Source organism: Triticum urartu, chromosome 2 (assembly GCF_003073215.2).
Source record: "Triticum urartu cultivar G1812 chromosome 2, Tu2.1, whole genome shotgun sequence".
NCBI classification, from domain to species: Eukaryota; Viridiplantae; Streptophyta; class Magnoliopsida; order Poales; family Poaceae; genus Triticum; species Triticum urartu.
Window position 1 is genome coordinate 752,003,624 of NC_053023.1, and position 18,807 is coordinate 752,022,430.

The window sequence follows — 18,807 nt, forward strand, 5'->3', positions numbered from 1 at the left end:
GATACGTCTCCAACGTATCTATAATTTATGAAGTATTCATGCTATTATATTATCCATCTTAGATGTTTTATATGAATTTATATGATATTTTATATTTTTTTGGGACTAACCTATTAACCTAGAGCCCAGTGCCAGTTTCTGTTTTTTCCTTGTTTTTGAGTATCGCAGAAAAAGAATACCAAACGGAGTCCAATTGACGTGCCAATTTTTGATGATTTTTTATGGACCAAAAGAAGCCCCCTGAGTAAAAGAGTTGGGCCAGAAGAGTCCCAAGCTGTCCACGAGGGTGGGGGCGTGCCCACCCCCCTGGACATGGGCCCCTATCTCGTGGACGACTCGGAGACCCCCCTGACGTGAGACCTACGCAAAAAATTCCTATAAATGCAGAAACCTCCAGAAAATAACCTAGATCAGAAGTTCCACCGCCGCAAGCCTCTGTAGCCACGAGAAATCAATCTAGGCCCTCTCTGGCACCCTGCCGGAGGGGGCAATCATCACCGGAGGCCATGGAGGAGGATCCAAGAGGGGCCATCATCACCATGAAGGCCAAGGACCAGAGGGAGAACCTCTCCCCATCTAGGGGGGAGGCCATGGAGGAGGAAGCAGAAGGGGGAGAACCTCTCCTCCTCTCTCTCGGTGGCGACGGAGTGCCATCGGGAGGGGAATCATCGCTGTAGTGATCTTCTTCATCAACATCACCATCATCATCACCATCCTCATCTATTTTACGCAGTCCACTCTCCCGCACCCCGCTGTAATCCCTACTTGAACATGGTGCTTTATGCCACATATTATGATCCAATGATGTGTTGCCATCCTATCATGTTTTGACTAGATATCCTTTGTCTTTGGGTTGGTTGATGATCTAGATTGGTACGAGTTGTATGTTTTATTTTGGTGCTGTCCTATTGTGACCTCTGTGTCGCGCAAGCATGAGGAATTGCCGCTGTAGGGTGTTGCAATACATTCATGATTCGCTTATAGTGGGTTCCTTGAGTGACAGAATCATAAACCCGAGTAAGGGGGTTGTTGCGTATGGGATAAAGGGGACTTGATGCTTTAATGCTATGGTTGGGTTTTACCTTAATGATCTTTAGTAGTTGCGGATGCTTGCTAGAGTTCCAATCATAAGTGCATATGATCCAAGAAGAGAAAGTATGTTAGCTTATGCCTCTCCCTCATATGAAATTGCAATGACGACTACCGGTCTTGTTAACAATTGCCTAGGACAATTCCGCAAACCGATCCATCATTATTCCACACTCGCTATTTATAATATTTAGTAATATATTCTAACTTTATGATAACAGCACCTACTTTTATATTTTAGCTCTCCGATATCATGCAAAGTTATCCTCTTCATACCCACAATGTAGTTTTATTTCTCGTTTGTAGTTGGAAGCAAAGGCTTGGTGTACGTAGGGTCGTATCAGTGGCGGATAGGACTTGAGAGAATATTGATCTTACCTTTAGCTCCTTGTGGGTTCGACACTCCATACTTATCACTTCCATCTTTGACAATTGCTACGATGATTCCCTGCACTTGGGAATTATCACCCCCAACAACGCCACTGTTCATCCAGAGGCAGCATCGATCGGCTTCAGTTAGCAGCAGTAGCGAAGGAATCGCCCGATCGCTCAGGTTCAGTAACGCGTAGCCTACAGTGGAATTGCTCGCCTTCAGTTAGGCGATGCCTCGCTCGGGCTAAGTTAGAGTCCAACTGCTCGCACCCACACGCATACGTGTACGAGAGAAACGCGCATCGCTCGGCCCCCGACCACCCACCGTAACCGGGAACTCCCCAAAATTTTCCTCGCCCTCGCTTCCACCACAGTTTTTTCTTTCATGGACGGCCCAAAGAATGTCATGCAGCTGCGTCTCCGGCCCGCCCAGGACGAAAAGCCCATTTTCTATCATGATTTTTTGTCATAGAAGTAGGAACCCAGCACATCTATGATGATACCGGGTTTTGTCACAATTATCGTCATAGAAGTGTCATAAGTATGACAGAAAAAATCTCGTTCAGCCCAAAATGTCATGGATGTGTCTTTTTTGTAGTGTTTGCCTCAAAAGGATTGGGCTACCTTGCTGCACTTTTGTTATTATTACTATTACTTGCTCGTTACAAATTATCTTGCTATCAAACTACTTTGTTACTTATAATTTCAGCATTTGCAGATATTACGTTGCTGGAAACCACTTATCATTTCCTTCTGCTCCTCATTGGGTTCGACACTCTTACTTATTGAAAAGGCTACAATTGATCCCATATACTTGTGGGTCATCACTCCATGACGCGGCCATGAAGGCACCTTCAGAGAGGAACGACACATAGTTCAGAGAGAGAGAGAGAGAGGGAGAGGGAGGTAGGGGGAAGAGGAGATGGGCAGAGGGAGGCACGGCGGGGGCGTCCTGCTGTTTGCTCCCAGTGAGGTCAGGAAGCGCTCGGCGGCGACAGTGGAGTAGGAGGGGCAGTGAAGGAGGAGGGGTTAGGAACCCTAGCTGAGTCGTGGGTCGCGATGGGTTGTTTCCATCGACGCTTCTGCGATGGCGGCTGTGGTGAGGTCCTTGCTCCCAGGCCGATTCGTCTGGGTTTTTTATGCTAGGGCGTCGTCTAATTTTTTGTTCGTGCGAAGGAAAATCTCTACGGCATCATTGCCATTTTTTTGTTATCGCAGATCGGATTGGTGGAGGTGGCAGTAGGACAAAAAAACCATATGAAGGTGGGAGGTGGGACGAAAAAAATTCGGAACAAAGACTACCAACTACTCCATTAAGAGTAGAGATTATTTGTTTCCTGAAATTTTGTTATTTGTTTCCTAAAACAAATTGCATTATTGGAAGAATCGATTGATTTGGATAAATTAGGAAAGTTAGATTACGAAAGTGCTGATTTGCAATAAAAGAGTGGAGAGAAAAATAAACCGATAGATAAGAAAACCAACATAGCAAGGGTGGTTGGTGGTGTAACGAAGAAAAATCAAACGAAAATAAATCGTACCAGGCTACCAACTGCTCCATTAGGAGTAGAGATAATTTTACAAATGCAACGTTACTGTATTTATCTTCCCAATTTTCTTAATGTTTTTGAACGATAAAGCAAACAATAACCAAAAGAACAATTAAACCTTTGAATTTCAGCTGGTTTATTACAAAGTCTTTCTTCTTATCAACCACATCTTGTTGTGCCTCTTTATTAAATCATCTTCTTTCTTTCATGTTATTTTCATGAAATAACAAAGCATGTGCTTGACATTGATATGCCACACAATATGTTTCAGTCACCCAAATGGATGCTACCAGGTCTCTTCCTCCTTGCAAAAAGAATATTTTATTTTTCTTTTGCTACCTCAAAGGTTAGCTCGCCCTATTTCTTCCTGGCAGTATACATGCAAACACCAGTCAGAGGAAGAAGTGTAGAGAAAGAATCAAAGAAAGGAGGGAGAGAAGCACCTGTGATGAACACGAACATCCAGAGCTTCTATTAATGTGGTAGCCAGCCGTGGTCTTGAGGATCAGTGTACCACCATCCTATGAAGCAGACGATTAGACGACTCTAGCAGGAATCATGATGTCAAAATAGGGAGGGGCATGAGAAGCAGAGAACAGGTCGTGAGAGATTACAACCTTATGAGGGTCCATAGTGAAGGGAAGCTGGCAGTAGAGGGCTCGTGGGAAGGGTCGGCTTCCGAGGAGTCGCCAGAGGAGTCCATGGCCGGCCGCCGGTGGGGAGTCGCGAGTTCCGCATGGAGCCATCAGCCGGGAATCACGCCGAGAACAACATGGGTGTCGTACGACGAGCGAGGGGGGTGGGGGGGGGCTCAACATTTTGCGGTGCTAGGAGGAAATAGTCATCAGCCTCGATGCGCTGCAACACGGCCATTGGTGAGAAGATGGATACAGAAAATGATGTAGGGGTATACCTGTGCGCTCCTCGCTCCAGGGCATGCCCTTGTGGAGCTCGTCGTTGCTCGCGCCACGACCACGGTGATAGCCTGCCATTGATATTTCCGATGGTGGCGGCATCGTCGTCGTCCCATGAGTTAGACCTGGACGTGGGCAAGGCAGGCCGTCGTCGGTGGGGCACGCAGCCCACGGCGGCGAGCTCCATGACGCGGCCATGAAGGCACCTTCAGAGAGGAACAACACGTAGTTCATATGAGAGAGGGGGGGAAGAGAAGAAGGGGATGTTGGAAATATGCCCTAGAGGCAATAATAAATTGGTTATTATTATATTTCCTTGTTCATGATAATCGTTTATTATCCATGCTATAATTGTATTGATAGGAAACTCAGATACATGTGTGGATACATAGACAACACCATGTCCCTAGTGAGCCTCTAGTTGACTAGCTCGTTGATCAATAGATGGTTACGGTTTCCTAACCATGGACATTGGATGTCGTTGATAACGGGATCACATCATTAGGAGAATGATGTGATGGACAAGACCCAATCCTAAGCCTAGCACAAAGATCGTGTAGTTCGTATGCTAAAGCTTTTCTAATGTCAAGTATCATTTCCTTAGACCATGAGATTGTGCAACTCCCGGATATCGTAGGAATGCTTTGGGTGTATCAAACGTCACAACGTAACTGGGTGGCTATAAAGGTGCATTACAGGTATCTCCGAAAGTGTCTGTTGGGTTGGCACGAATCGAGACTGGGATTTGTCACTCCGTGTAAACGGAGAGGTATCTCTGGGCCCACTCGGTAGAACATCATCATATGCGCAATGTGACCAAGGAGTTGATCACGGGATGATGTGTTACGGAACGAGTAAAGAGACTTGCCGGTAACGAGATTGAACAAGGTATAAGGATACCGACGATCGAATCTCGGGCAAGTAACATACCGATAGACAAAGGGAATTGTATACGGGATTGATTAAGTCCTTGACATCGTGGTTCATCCGATGAGATCATCGTGGAACATGTGGGAGCCATCATGGGTATCCAGATCCCGCTGTTGGTTATTGACCGGAGAACGTCTCGGTCATGTCTGCATGTCTCCCGAACCCGTAGGGTCTACACACTTAAGGTTCGGTGACGCTAGGGTTGTAGAGATATTAGTATGCGGTAACCCGAATGTTGTTCGGAGTCCCGGATGAGATCCCGGACATCACGAGGAGTTCCGGAATGGTCCGGAGGTAAAGATTTATATATAGGAAGTCCTGTTTCGGCCATCGGGACAAGTTTCGGGGTCATCGGTATTGTACCGGGACCACCGGAAGGGTCCCGGGGGTCCACCGGGTGGGGCCACCTGCCCCGGGGGGCCACATGGGCTGTAAGGGGTGTGCCTTGGCCTATATGGGCCAAGGGCACCAGCCCCAAGAGGCCCATGCGCCAAGAGATAGGAAAAAGGGGAGAGTCCTAAAGGGGGAAGGCACCTCCGAGGTGCCTTGGGGAGGATGGACTCCTCCCCACCCTTGGCCGCACCCTTCCTTGGAGGAAGGGGCAAGGGCTGCGCCTCCCCCTCTCCCTTGGCCCTATATATAGTGGGGGAAAAGGAGGAGCAAACCAATCTAAGGCCTGGCGCCTCCCTCTCCCTCCCGTGACACATCTCCCTCCTCCCGCAGCGCTTAGCGAAGCCCTGTTGGAATCCCGCTACTTCCACCACGCCGTCGTGCTGCTGGATCTCCATCAACCTCTCCCTCTCTCCTTGCTGGATCAAGGCATGGGAGACGTCATCGGGCTGTACGTGTGTTGAACGCGGAGGTGCCGTGCGTTCGGCACTTGATCATCGGTGATTTGAATCACGACGAGTACGACTCCATCAACCCCGTTCACTTGAACGCTTCCGCTTAGCGATCTACAAGGGTATGTAGATGCACTCTCCTTCCCCTCGTTGCTAGTCTCTCCATAGATAGATCTTGGTGACACGTAGGAAAATTTTGAATTTCTGCTACGTTCTCCAACAGTGGCATCATGAGCTAGGTCTATTGCGTAGATTCTATGCACGAGTAGAACACAAAGAAGTTGTGGGCGTTGATTTTGTTCAATATGCTTGCCGTTACTAGTCTTATCTTGATTCGGCGGCATCGTGGGATGAAGCGGCCCGGACCAACTTTACACGTACTCTTACGTGAGACCGGTTCCACCGACAAACATGCACTAGTTGCATAAGGTGGCTAGCGGGTGTCTGTCTCTCCTACTTTAGTCGGATCGGATTCGATGAAAAGGGTCCTTATGAAGGGTAAATAGCAATTGGCATATCACGTTGTGGTTTTGCGTAGGTAAGAAACGTTCTTGCTAGAAACCCATAGCAGCCACGTAAAACATGCAAACAACAATTAGAGGACGTCTAACTTGTTTTTGCAGGGTATGCTATGTGATGTGATATGGCCAAAAGGATGTGATGAATGATATATGTGATGTATGAGATTGATCATGTTCTTGTAATAGATGATCATGGAGCCCCAAGATGGAGATCAAAGGAGCTATATGATATTGGCCATATCATGTCAGTATTATTTGATTGCATGTGATGTTTATCATGTTTATACATCTTATTTGCTTAGAACGACGGTAGTAAATAAGATGATCCCTCATTAAAATTTCAAGAAGTGTTCTCCCCTAACTGTGCACCGTTGCTACAGTTCGTCGCTTCGAAGCATCACGTGTTAATCGGGTGTGATAGATCCTTTCGTTCACATACAGCGGGTGTAAGCAAGATTTACACATGCAAAAACACTTAGGGTTAACTTGACGAGCCTAGCATGTGCATAGACATGGCCTCGGAACACAGAAGACCGAAAGGTCGAGCATGAGTCGTATAGAAGATACGATCAACATGAAGATGTTCACCGACGTTGACTAGTCCGTGTCACGTGATGATTGGACACGGCCTAGTTGACTTGGATCATGTAATCGCTTAGATGACTAGAGGGATGTCTATCTGAGTGGGAGTTCATAAGATGAACTTAATTATCCTGAACATAGTCAAAAGGATTTTGCAAATTATGTCATATCTCACGCTTTAGTTCTACTGTTTAATTATGTTCCTAGAGAAAAATTAGTTGAAAGTTGATAGTAGCAATTATGCGGACTAGGTCCGTAAACTGAGGATTGTCCTCATTGCTTCTTAGAAGGCTTATGTCCTTAATGCACCGCTCAGTGTGCTGAACCTCGAACGTTGTCTGTGGATGTTGCGAACATCTGACATACACGTTTTGATAACTACATGATAGTTCAGTTAAACGGTTTAGAGTTGAGGCACCAAAGACGTTTTTGAAACGTCGCAAAACATATGAGATGTTTTGAGGGCTGAAATTGGGATTTCAAGCTCGTGCCCACGTCAAGAGGTATAAGACCTCCGACGATTTTCTTAGCCTGCAAACTAAGGGAGAAAAGCTCAATTGTTGAGCTTGTGCTCAGATTGTCTGAGTACAACAATCACTTGAATCAAGTGGGAGTTAATCTTCCAGATGAGATAGTGATGTTTCTCCGAAGTCATTACCACCAAGCTGCTAGAGCTTCGTGATGAACTATATATCAGGGACATATATGATGATCCTTGAGATATCGCGATGTTTGACACCACAAGTAGAAATCAAGAAGGAGCATCAATTGTTGATGGTTGGTGAAACCACTAGTTTCAAGAAGGGCAAGGGCAAGAAGGGATACTTCATGAAACGGCAAATCAGCTGCTGCTCTAGTGAAGAAACCCAAGGTTGAACCCAAACCCGAGACTAAGTGCTTCTGTAATAAGGGGAACAGCCACTGGAGCAGAATTACCCTAGATACTTGGTAGATAAGGCTGGCAAGGTCGATAGAAGTATATTGGATATACATTGTGTTGAATGTGTACTTTACTAGTACTCCTAGTAGCACCAGGGTATTAGATACCGGTTCGGTTGCTAAGTGTTAGTAACTCGAAATAAAAGCTACGGAATAAACGGAGACTAGCTAAAGGTGAGCTGACGATATGTGTTGGAAGTGTTTCCAATGTTGATATGATCAAGCATCGCACGCTCCCTCTACCATCGAGATTGGTGTTTGCGTTGAGCATAGACATGATTGGATTATGTCTATCGCAATACGGTTATTCATTTAAGGAGAATAATGGTTACTCTGTTTATTTGAATAATACCTTCAATGGTCTTACACCTAAAATGAATGGTTTATTGAATCTCGATCGTAGTGATACACATGTTCATGCCAAAAGATAGTAATGATAGTACCACCTACTTGTGGCACTGCCACGTAAGTCATATCGGTATAAAACGCATGAAGAAGCTCCATGTTGATGGATCTTGGCTCACTCATTTTTGAAATTGAGACATGCGAACCATGTCTATTGGTGTATATGCATGAAGAAACTCCATGCAAATGGACCGTTTGGACTCACTTGATTTTGAATCACTTGAGACATGCAAATCATACCACATGGGCAAGATGACTGAAAGCCTTTCAGTAAAATGGAACAAAAGCAACTTGTTGGAAGTAATACATTTTGATGTGTGCAGTCCAATGAGTGCTGAGGCATGTAGTGGATATCGTTATGTTCTTCTTCACAGATGATTTGAGTAGATGTTGAGTATATTTACTTGATGAATCACGAGTCTGAATTATTGAAAGGTTCAAGTAATTTCAGGTGAAGTTGAAAGATCGTCGTGACAAGAGGATAAAATCTATGATATGATCATAGAGATGAATATCTGAATTACGAGTTTGGCACAGAATTAAGACATTGTGGAAATTGTTTCACAACTAATACAGCCTGGAACACCATAGTGTAATGGTGTGTCCGAACATCATAACTGCACCCTATTGGATATGATGCATACCATGATGTCTCTTATCGAATTACCACGATAGTTTATGGGTTAGGCATTAGAGACAACCACATTCACTTTAAATAGGGCACCACGTAATTCCGATGAGATGACACCGTATGAACTATGGTTTAGAGAAACCTAAGCTGTCATTTCTTAAAAGTTTGGGGCTGCGACGCTTATGTGAAAAATTCAGGCTGATAAGCTCGAACCCAAAGCGGATAAATGCATCTTCATAGGACACCCAAAACAGTTGGGTATACCTCCTGTCTCAGAATCCGAAAGCAATAAGGGATTGTTTCTAGAATCGGGTCCTTTCTCGAGGAAAAGTTTCTCTCGAAAGAATTGAGTGGGAGGATGGTGGAGACTTGATGAGGTTATTGAACCGTTACTTCAACTAGTGTATAGCAGGGCACAAAGAGTTGTTCCTGTGGCACCTACACCAATTGAAGTGGAAGCTTATGATATTGATCATGACTTCGGATCAAGTCACTACCAAACCTCGTAGGATGACAAGGATGCGTACTACTTCAGAGTGGTACGTAATCCTGTCTTGGAAGTCATGTTGCTAGACAACAATGAACCTACGAGCTATGGAGAAGCGATGGTGGGCCTGGATTCCGATAAATGGCTCGAGGCCATATAATCCGAGAGAGGATCCATGTATGAAAACAAAGTGTAGACTTTGGAAGAACTACTTGATGGTCGTAAGGCTGTTGAGTAGATGGATTTTAAAAGGAAGACGGACAATGATGGTAAATGTCACCATTAAGAAAGCTCGACTTGTTGTTAAGAAGTTTCCCGACAAAGTTCAAGGAGTTGACTACGGTGAGACTTTCTCACTCGTAGCGATGCTAAGAGTCTGTTGGAATTATATTAGCGATTACTGCATTATTTATGAAATCTTGCAGATAGGATGTCAAAACATTGTTTCCTCGACGTTTTTTTTGAGGAAAGGTTGTATGTGATACAACCGGAAGGTTTTGTCAATCCTGAAAGATGCTAACAAGTATGCAAAGCTCTAGCAATCCTTCTAAGGACTGGAGTAAGCATCTCGGAGTTGGAATGTATTCTTTGATAAGATGATCAAAGATTTTGGGTGTATACAAAGTTATGAGAAACTTGTATTTCCAAAGAAGTGAGTGGGAGCACTATAGAATTTCTGATGAATATATGTTTTTCCACATTGTTGATCAGAAATGATGTAGAATTTCTGGAAAGCATATAGGGTTATTTGAAAAGTGTTTTTCAATGGAAAGCCTGGATTAAGCTACTTGAACATTGAGCATCAAGATCTATAAGGATAGATCAAAACGCTTAATGGTACTTTCAAATGAGCACATACCTTGACATGATCTTGAAGGTGTTCAAGATGGATCAGTCAAAGAAGGAGTTCTTGCCTGAGTTGTAAGGTATGAAGTTAAGACTTAAAGCTCGACCACGGCAGAATAGAAAGGACGAAGGTCGTCCCCTATGCTTAAGACGTAGGCTCTACAGTATGCTATGCTGTGTACCGCACCTGAAGTGTGCCTTGCCATGAGTCAGTCAAGGGGTACAAGAGTGATCATGAATGGATCACAGGACAGCGGTCAAAGTTATCCTTAGTAACTAGTGGACTAAGGAAGTTTCTCGGTTATGGAGGTGGTAAAAAGAGTTCGTCGTAAAGGGTTACGTCAATGCAAGCTTAACACCTATCCGGATAGCTCTGAGTAGAGATACCGGATGCATATAATGGAGCAACAATTTAGAATAGCTCCAAGTAGAACAGTTATTGGAATAGCTCCAAATAACATGGTAGCTACATCTAGGAGATGACATAGAGATTGTAAAGCACACACGGATCTGAAAGGTTCGACCCGTTGACTAAAACCTCTCTCACAAGCAACATGATCAAACCTAAGAACTCATTGAGTGTTAATCACATAGTGATGTGAACTAGACTACTGACTCTAGTAAACTCTTGGGTGTTATCACATGGCGATGTGACCTGTGAGTGTTAATCACATGGCGATGTGAACTAGATTATTGACTCTAGTGCAAGTGGGAGACTGTAGGAAATATGCCCTTAGAGGCAATAATAAATTGGTTATTATTATATTTCCTTGTTCATGATAATCGTTTATTATCCATGCTAATTGTATTGATAGGAAACTCAGATACATGTGTGGATACATAGACAACACCATGTCCCTAGTAAGCCTCTAGTTGACTAGCTCGTTGATCAATAGATGGTTACGGTTTCCTGACCATGGACATTGGATGTCGTTGATAACGGGATCACATCATTAGGAGAATGATGTGATGGACAAGACCCAATCCTAAGCTTAGCACAAAGATCGTGTAGTTCGTATGCTAAAGCTTTTCTAATGTCAAGTATCATTTCCTTAGACCGTGAGATTGTGCAACTCCCGGATACCGTAGGAGTGCTTTGGGTGTGCCAAACGTCACAACGTAACTGGGTGGCTATAAAGGTACACTACAGGTATCTCCGAAAGTGTCTGTTGGGTTGGCACGAATCGAGACTGGGATTTGTCACTCCGTGTAAACGGAGAGGTATCTCTGGGCCCACTCGGTAGGACATCATCATAATGTGCACAATGTGATCAAGGAGTTGATCACGGGATGATGTGTTACGGAACGAGTAAAGAGACTTGCCGGTAACGAGAATTGAACAAGGTATAGGATACCGACGATCGAATCTCGGGCAAGTACATACCGATAGACAAAGGGAATTGTATACGGGATTGATTAAGTCCTTGACATCGTGGTTCATCCGATGAGATCATCGTGGAACATGTGGGAGCCAACATGGGTATCCAGATCCCGCTGTTGGTTATTGACCGGAGAACGTCTCGGTCATGTCTGCATGTCTCCCGAACCCGTAGGGTCTACACACTTAAGGTTCGGTGACGCTAGGGTTGTAGAGATATTAGTATGCGGTAACCCGAGTTGTTCGGAGTCCCGGATGAGATCCCGGACGTCACGAGGAGTTCCGGAATGGTCCGGAGGTAAAGAATTATATATAGGAAGTCCTGTTTCGGCCATCGGGACAAGTTTCGGGTCATCGGTATTGTACCGGGACCACCGGAAGGGTCCCGGGGGTCCACCGGGTGGGGCCACCTGCCCCGGGGGGCCACATGGGCTGTAGGGGTTTGTGCCTTGGCCTATATGGGCCAAGGGCACCAGCCCCAAGAGGCCCATGCGCCAAGAGATAGGAAAAAGGGGAGAGTCCTAAAGGGGGAAGGCACCTCCGAGGTGCCTTGGGGAGGATGGACTCCTCCCCACCCTTGGCCGCACCCTTCCTTGGAGGAAGGGGCAAGGGCTGCGCCTCCCCCTCTCCCTTGGCCCTATATATAGTGGGGAAAAGGAGGAGCAAACCAATCTAAGGCCTGGCGCCTCCCTCTCCCTCCCGTGACACATCTCCCTCCTCCCGCAGCGCTTAGCGAAGCCCTATTGGAATCCCGCTACTTCCACCACGCCGTCGTGCTGCTGGATCTCCATCAACCTCTCCCTCTCTCCTTGCTGGATCAAGGCATGGGAGACATCATCGGGCTGTATGTGTGTTGAACGCGGAGGTGCCGTGCGTTCGGCACTTGATCATCGGTGATTTGAATCACGACGAGTACGACTCCATCAACCCCGTTCACTTGAACGCTTCCGCTTAGCGATCTACAAGGGTATGTAGATGCACTCTCCTTCCCCTCGTTGCTAGTCTCTCCATAGATAGATCTTGGTGACACGTAGGAAAATTTTGAATTTCTGCTACGTTCTCCAACAGGGGAGAGGGAGGCACAGCGGTGGCGTCCCACTGTTTGCTCCCAGTGAGGTCAGGAAGCGCTCGGCGGCGACGGTGCAGTAGGATGGGCAGCAAAGGAGGAGGGGCTAGGAACCCTAGCTAGCTGAGTCGTGGGTCGCGATGATTTGTTTCCATCGACGCTTCCGCAATGGCGGCTGCGGCGAGGGTCCTTGCTCCCAGGCCGATTCATCTGGGTTTTTCGTATGGGAAGTGTTTGTGGCCGGGGCGCCGGCCGAACCGTTGCGCCGGTCGCACTCCGTGCATTGGATCTCTTTTGATCCAAGGGACGTTGTCTGCGCCACGTGTCACCACAGACCCATGTTTTTTTAACTCGCACGGGTTATCCCTTCCCCAGTTTTTGCTGCAACCGCACGGGGTCGTCATTTCGGTGCGAGAAGGCAGGGCGACCGGTGGGTGACGGGCTTGTTGGCGCCGGCAGATCAGGAGCGGCGGCGGCGGCCCAGGGCGGATCTTGATTCTCCGGCCATCTATGGCTTCCCCGGATGGTAACTCTCCCCTCCTGCTCTCCCTTTTCGTTGTTGTCTCCCCTCCCCCGTTGGCTTTAGGGTTAGGGCGGGTTATGGTGCGGGCGAGTCGTCTGTGTTCCCACGGGCCGGCGCCGGCGCCGGCGCGGACGGGGACGGGGTGGTGTTCCCGCGGGTCGAGGGAGGGGTGGGGTGGTGTTCCCGTGGGCAGAGGGAGGGGGCGGGTGGTGTTCCCGCGGGCAGATGGAGGGGGCGGGGGTGGTGGATTTGGAGGATTTGAATCTTGTGTTCAAGAGGGATTTGGGATGGGATTGGGATTAGGGTTGGATCTTGTCTTGTTCGGGGAAATTCGATGTTTCCTGTCCTGAGCTGTGTTCCATCACGGCGCCAAGGGGACAGAGTGAGCTGGAAGCGGCCGGAACCAGGCTGCGTGTTGGCTTTGCGCGCACGCGTTTGGTGCTTCCGTTTCTTAAAATCTGGAGGATAGTCCCTTTGAATCGTTCAGCAGGACAGAGTGTCAAGCTCCCCGCGTTCGGTGGGAGATTTCTGGTGACAAGTGACAGGTTGTTGTTTGTCCGTCCATTGCATTTCTCCGTCGGTAGTACTGGTGCTACTACTCTGTAAGACTGTAGCTGTACTGGGTGTGCACGCTGTGCCCAATCATTTTGCTAGATCACCGTGATGATGAGATTTACTGCCATAGGGTGTCAGGGAGGGACGTACTAATTTCAGACCATTGTAGTAGTAGTACTAGTACCTAGCAAACATAAATAATCAATACTCCATGTGCATTGGAGTAGTACTTGGTACCTGCAAGATTTTTTCCTCTCTAAGGCTGAAGTGAAACAAATATGGCCCTAATGCTGTGCTAAGTGAAGGACATGTTGTTCTTGCAATGATCCATGTTGATTTGCTTGCTTTGGAGTGCCTGCATTATGTCAATGATCAACCTGGACCATGCATACAAATACAACGCTCTGGACCATGTCCATGCAACACACTCATGACTGTTCCACCAAATGAAACATGTCACACACTAACTTGTACACTTGTGCAACACATAGACACATGGTACTACATCACAACTCACAAGACCAGATCAAGGTTTATACTAGTAACAACATTCTCCCGCCTAAACCTGGTTGTCATCATTCACATCCACCATGCCTATCTTCTCCCGAGTTCCGAGAATTTCACTCGCCCAAGAGTCTTGGTTAGACCATCTCTAGCACATCCTAGAAAATGCCCCAGCCTGCCGTTTTAGGGTTCTAGAGCAGAAAAACGACCCGAGCAGGTCCCGGAAATAGGCCCGGTCCTGGGAGCGGTATATTCAACCTCGATTGTCGCATATGCCCAGTTTCCGTCGCCCCATTTGCCGTTTCCCCTATCTCTCGCGCGAGTTGACGGGAGTGACATTTCTTCCCGGTCAAATCAACACTGGCTCGACTAGGAAAAGGCCCGTGCAATACGCGACCCCCGCGTAGCCTCCTTGGCGGCTCGGGGGAGAAAACCCTAGCCACAACAGCTTTCTCCCCCTTCCTCTTCTCGTCCTGCCGCCGCTGGAGTGCGCATCCGAGCGAAGCTCGGGATGGCCCAAGGAAGGTGCGGCACGCCAGTTCAGGGCACGGGCGTGAGGCGCTGGGCCGTAGCGAGGTGCCTCTAGATCTTCGCGCCGGCATGGCGCGACGGAGGCATGGAGTTGCGGGCTGCGGAGCCGTGGAAAGGACCCTGCGCGGCGGCCTGAAGGGCCTGGTGGTCGCGGCGCGTGCGCCGATGTCGCCTGGGTGCCGGTGTCCTGGATCTGGGTCCTCCCTGATCTGTGGCGCGGGGCTGGCATCTAGGTGGGCGCTTGGCCAGGGTGCCCCTTGGTTGTGGTGGCGCGGTCGGGGTGCTGGCGGCTGGGTGAACGGACGCAGGCCTGCGTGGAGGGGCCGTCGGCGCTGCTGCTTCTGAATGGCGCGGTGCTGGTGGCAGGAGGTCTGGCGGGTGGTGTGCACACGGAGGTGGTTGGTCAGATGGGATGGTCGGTCCTTGGCTTTGGATGGTTGAGGCTGCCGGTGAAAATCATACTTCGGCTGTGGTCGGAGTCATCGACAGCGGCGCCTTCAGACGTCGTATTCTTGTTGGAGGCTTTGGTCTGCAGCCCTCATCCTCCTTTCCATCATGCTCCGGGGGAAACCCTAGATCTGGTCTTCTGGATCGGACAATGATGAAGCTTAGAGCTCCATCTTGAGGGCATTGTCTTGGAGTTGGATCTGGCCAGAGGGACCCGTGGCTCGTGGGTGGAGCGGATCCACGTTGGCCGTCGAGGTTGGGTAGCTTGAGCACCCTTCACATGCGAGGAGCGCTAGATGTGCCATGTTGGTCGTTTCTCGTGGGATCAGAGCGGCACATGTCCGCCTCCTTTCAGGCATGTAGTTTCTCTCCGGTGTTGATGAGGTTGATGAATATGCTCATGGCAGACTTGTTGTCTGCCTTCCCGACGTCTTGTATGTATTGTGGTACTTTAGGCCTAGGTTGCTAGGTGTGGCTTGCCGTTGTTTAGGTTTTCGCCCGCTTTCCCTCTATAAACCGAGAAGTTTGGGTCCTCATACCGTCTTCTTCTTACAATGAATATAACAACTCTCCTGTTATCGTTAAAAAAAACGCCTTTCTCCCCGCCGCCGCGCCATGATGGCATTGACCACCCGTAGCCATCGCCCGTTGGTTTTCAGGCCTCACTGAACCCATCGATGCTGCCTCAACCTTCCGCGTCTCCCACTGCTAACTTCCCCGCCACCGCGCCAATCCCTTCCACCGCCGGGGTGAAACGAAATGACAAGGCAACCACGTCCTCCATGGAGTAAGGACCCTTCCGACCATGGGCGCCACGCTCCCTTCCGCGTGTTAGAGTTGTGTCGAATATTGTGTACACGGTAGGTTACAGTTGGACTCTGAGTAGTATTGTGTTTACATAGGATATGGAGTCGTGTCCTAGTAGGACACTTGTATCCTAGGCCTCTCATATATAGCGGGGATAGACACACGATGTAACATATGCCAACATAATAGCACCGGAACGCAGGAGAAGCCGGCGGCATGTGTCGGTGTCCAGGGCGACCGGGTGCGGTATTGTGACGGTGTCACGGGGAGGAACGCCCGTAGTCAGGCCCCGGGGATGTAGCCATATCGGTGAACCTCGTTAACAAATCTCGGTGTCGTGCTCGTGTGATTGCTTGGTCCTCGGATGATCGACGGTATGCCTCGGATTTATTCTAACACCGCGCACGGTGGTACCATCTCGGGTGCCGGCTCGAGGACGGGTGCTTCCTCCAACCCCTCCTGCAAACGGGCGAAATCAAGCCAAGGGGCCGAGGAAGGGCAAGGCAACGACGGCTCGAGGACGGGTGCCCCCTCCACCCAATCCGGCGGCCCATGTACCCCGCGGTCCCTTCATCTCCACCGGCATCGGCAACATGTTCGATCAAATGCGAGAGAGGTAAAATTTCTTGATAAAAATATATGACGTCCGGTTGGTAGTGAAATACAATTTTATCTATAATCTTGGTCAATCATACATAAGACTTGCACAAAGAGGGGGTACTTGTCAATTTTACGTCTGAAAACAATAGATGTCATTTCACAAAACATACACCATAATAGAAAAGAGATCTCCACACCCACCCTTGCCAATCAACTGAGGAAGAGGTCCGCCTTTTCATTGACAAGCAAGGACCAGGCTACGGCAACCTCCACTGTGGCATCCCCAACTGAACACTCACGCATGCTTATTTGGCAGTGTTGAACATCGAAGTCAATGTGAGCCTTTGGAGCAATCCAGTGACGCGACTTCCCATATGCTTGGATGGCCACTCTCAGCGTTCCATGTGATTCCACTGAAACCACTTTCCTCGAGAGATGAAGGTCGTAGTCGTCTGATCCTATAGGCATTCCTTTACCACAGTGGTCAAGCAACACAACTTGCCTGTAAGTGGTACGAATGTCCTCTGTTGCAGCCAAGGGAGACCAGGAGCAGACAACTCGGCATCCACATTTGAAAGGCCACCGTCCTTTTGTCACGCGCACACCCAAGATAGTAGCCTGGAGCGATCTATCGAGCTGCTGAATGTTGAACTCTGCGACACAACGGTCACTGGAGAGCGAGAAAGTGGTACCATCTTCAACGCGGTGGTCACGGGTGATCGACACGCTATATTTGTCCACCCCCTCAACCGTGAGTGCAACTTCAAAGTCAACAGGGTCCATAGCAACAATCGCACGAGACGGACCAGTCAAGCATAAAGAACAATCCTGCAAGCATCATATCATCATTATACTGGAAAAAATTGTAATGGCTTCCTACAAAAATACTTAATGGTAATGGGCTACAAATGCATGTAGGAACAAGAAACAAAGGAAAACGGCGAGAAAACTAAACAGAGTACATACTTCTTGGGTGAGTTCTTGGTACTTAGACCTTGATCGAGAGAAGAGAATGTTGCGGTTGCGATCCACGGTGTCTCGAGCAGCGACCGTGCCGTACGCTCTGAGTGGCCAGTTGAAGTCTTTCGGAACCGTTATTTTGATGGAGTAGACCTGCAAGGTGGTAGCGGCAACAGCAGCTGGGGATGGGATGACACCGGGTGTGTAGTGTGTAAAGTACATAGGACTCAATCTGACTGCAGCACCAAAGACAAGTGTTTACTATCATCAGGATTCTAATATGAATAAGTAAATAAAGTAAGCAAATTAAACATTTCTGCCATCCCCTTGACTCACACAAGGAGAAACATGTATGTATGTATGTATGTTGACTTACTTGTATCTCCGAAGCCACCGCACCTTCCGGTCTTGCTGCCCCATGAATTTTCCCAGAATCTGCGTTCATAGGCCAAGTCTATCCGCTCGGATTCCATCCTCTTTTTGAGGTACTCCATTGAGGATTTATCCAGCCGCGCCTGCTCCTCCTCCTCCTTCTTCACGAGGTCGTCGAACGTCATCCCAACCTCCTCGGGATACCCCTCCTGCGCATCCTCTTCTTGTGCAACAACTAGCCGCGCCAGCTCCTTGTCGTAATGCTCAGGAAACTCATAGTACTTGTTGAAAATATTTAGAAATCTCTCCTCCTCCTTCTCCACAAGCCGCGGGTTGCGCTCATGGTCGTGCTCATCAATGGGGAATTCCTTGGAGATGACCCTGTCTAACCTGGACGTTGTGCAACAGAGCTCCCTGGCCTGGTAGGAGCATATGGAGGGAGCAAATATGTGGCCGTTGGATGTTTTCAGGGAATGTAACATGGATAGCATCCGATGGCCCAACTTCTCCATGTCTTGCAAGATGAAATCCACGTCGTCGCCCCTGGCAGCAGCGCTGGAGGTTGGTTTGTCCGTTTGGACGGCGGCCATGTCCTCGGATCTTCTCCACGATGGTGTTTCAGATCTTTCCCCACGTTGTGCTACAAAACTATGGTCTACCTGGCTGCTGTGTATGTATATAATATACTACATACATATCCGGGCGGCAACTCAATCCTACTCCGACTATGCCTACACGCGCGTACGTATACTTGGACAAGTACTACTTCAAGCCGGAAGCAACCTGATGAGCTAGCAAAACTAATAATATATCATGGACTCTTGACACTTTCCTAACCTAACCATGCATGTACTACTTGACGGAAGCAACCTGATCAGCTAGCCGTCCGCCGTCATCGAGTTTTAATCTACAAGGCAAAACATACCTGGTCGAGCACGTCCACGAGAAGCGACTCC

The 18,807-nt window shown here is 48.2% G+C and overlaps 1 protein-coding gene across 1 annotated transcript; it reads right to left on the minus strand.

Annotated features, from left to right (window-relative positions):
- Positions 1-16,729: 16,729 nt before the first annotated feature.
- On the minus strand, positions 16,730-18,441 carry LOC125538585. Its single transcript, XM_048701850.1, has 3 exons — positions 17,852-18,441; positions 17,486-17,711; positions 16,730-17,347 (listed from the first exon to the last, which is right to left on the minus strand). The coding sequence occupies exons 1-3, from the start codon at positions 18,439-18,441 to the stop codon at positions 16,730-16,732; spliced, it is 1,434 nt and encodes a 477-aa protein (XP_048557807.1).
- Between the last annotated feature and the right edge of the window lie 366 nt (positions 18,442-18,807).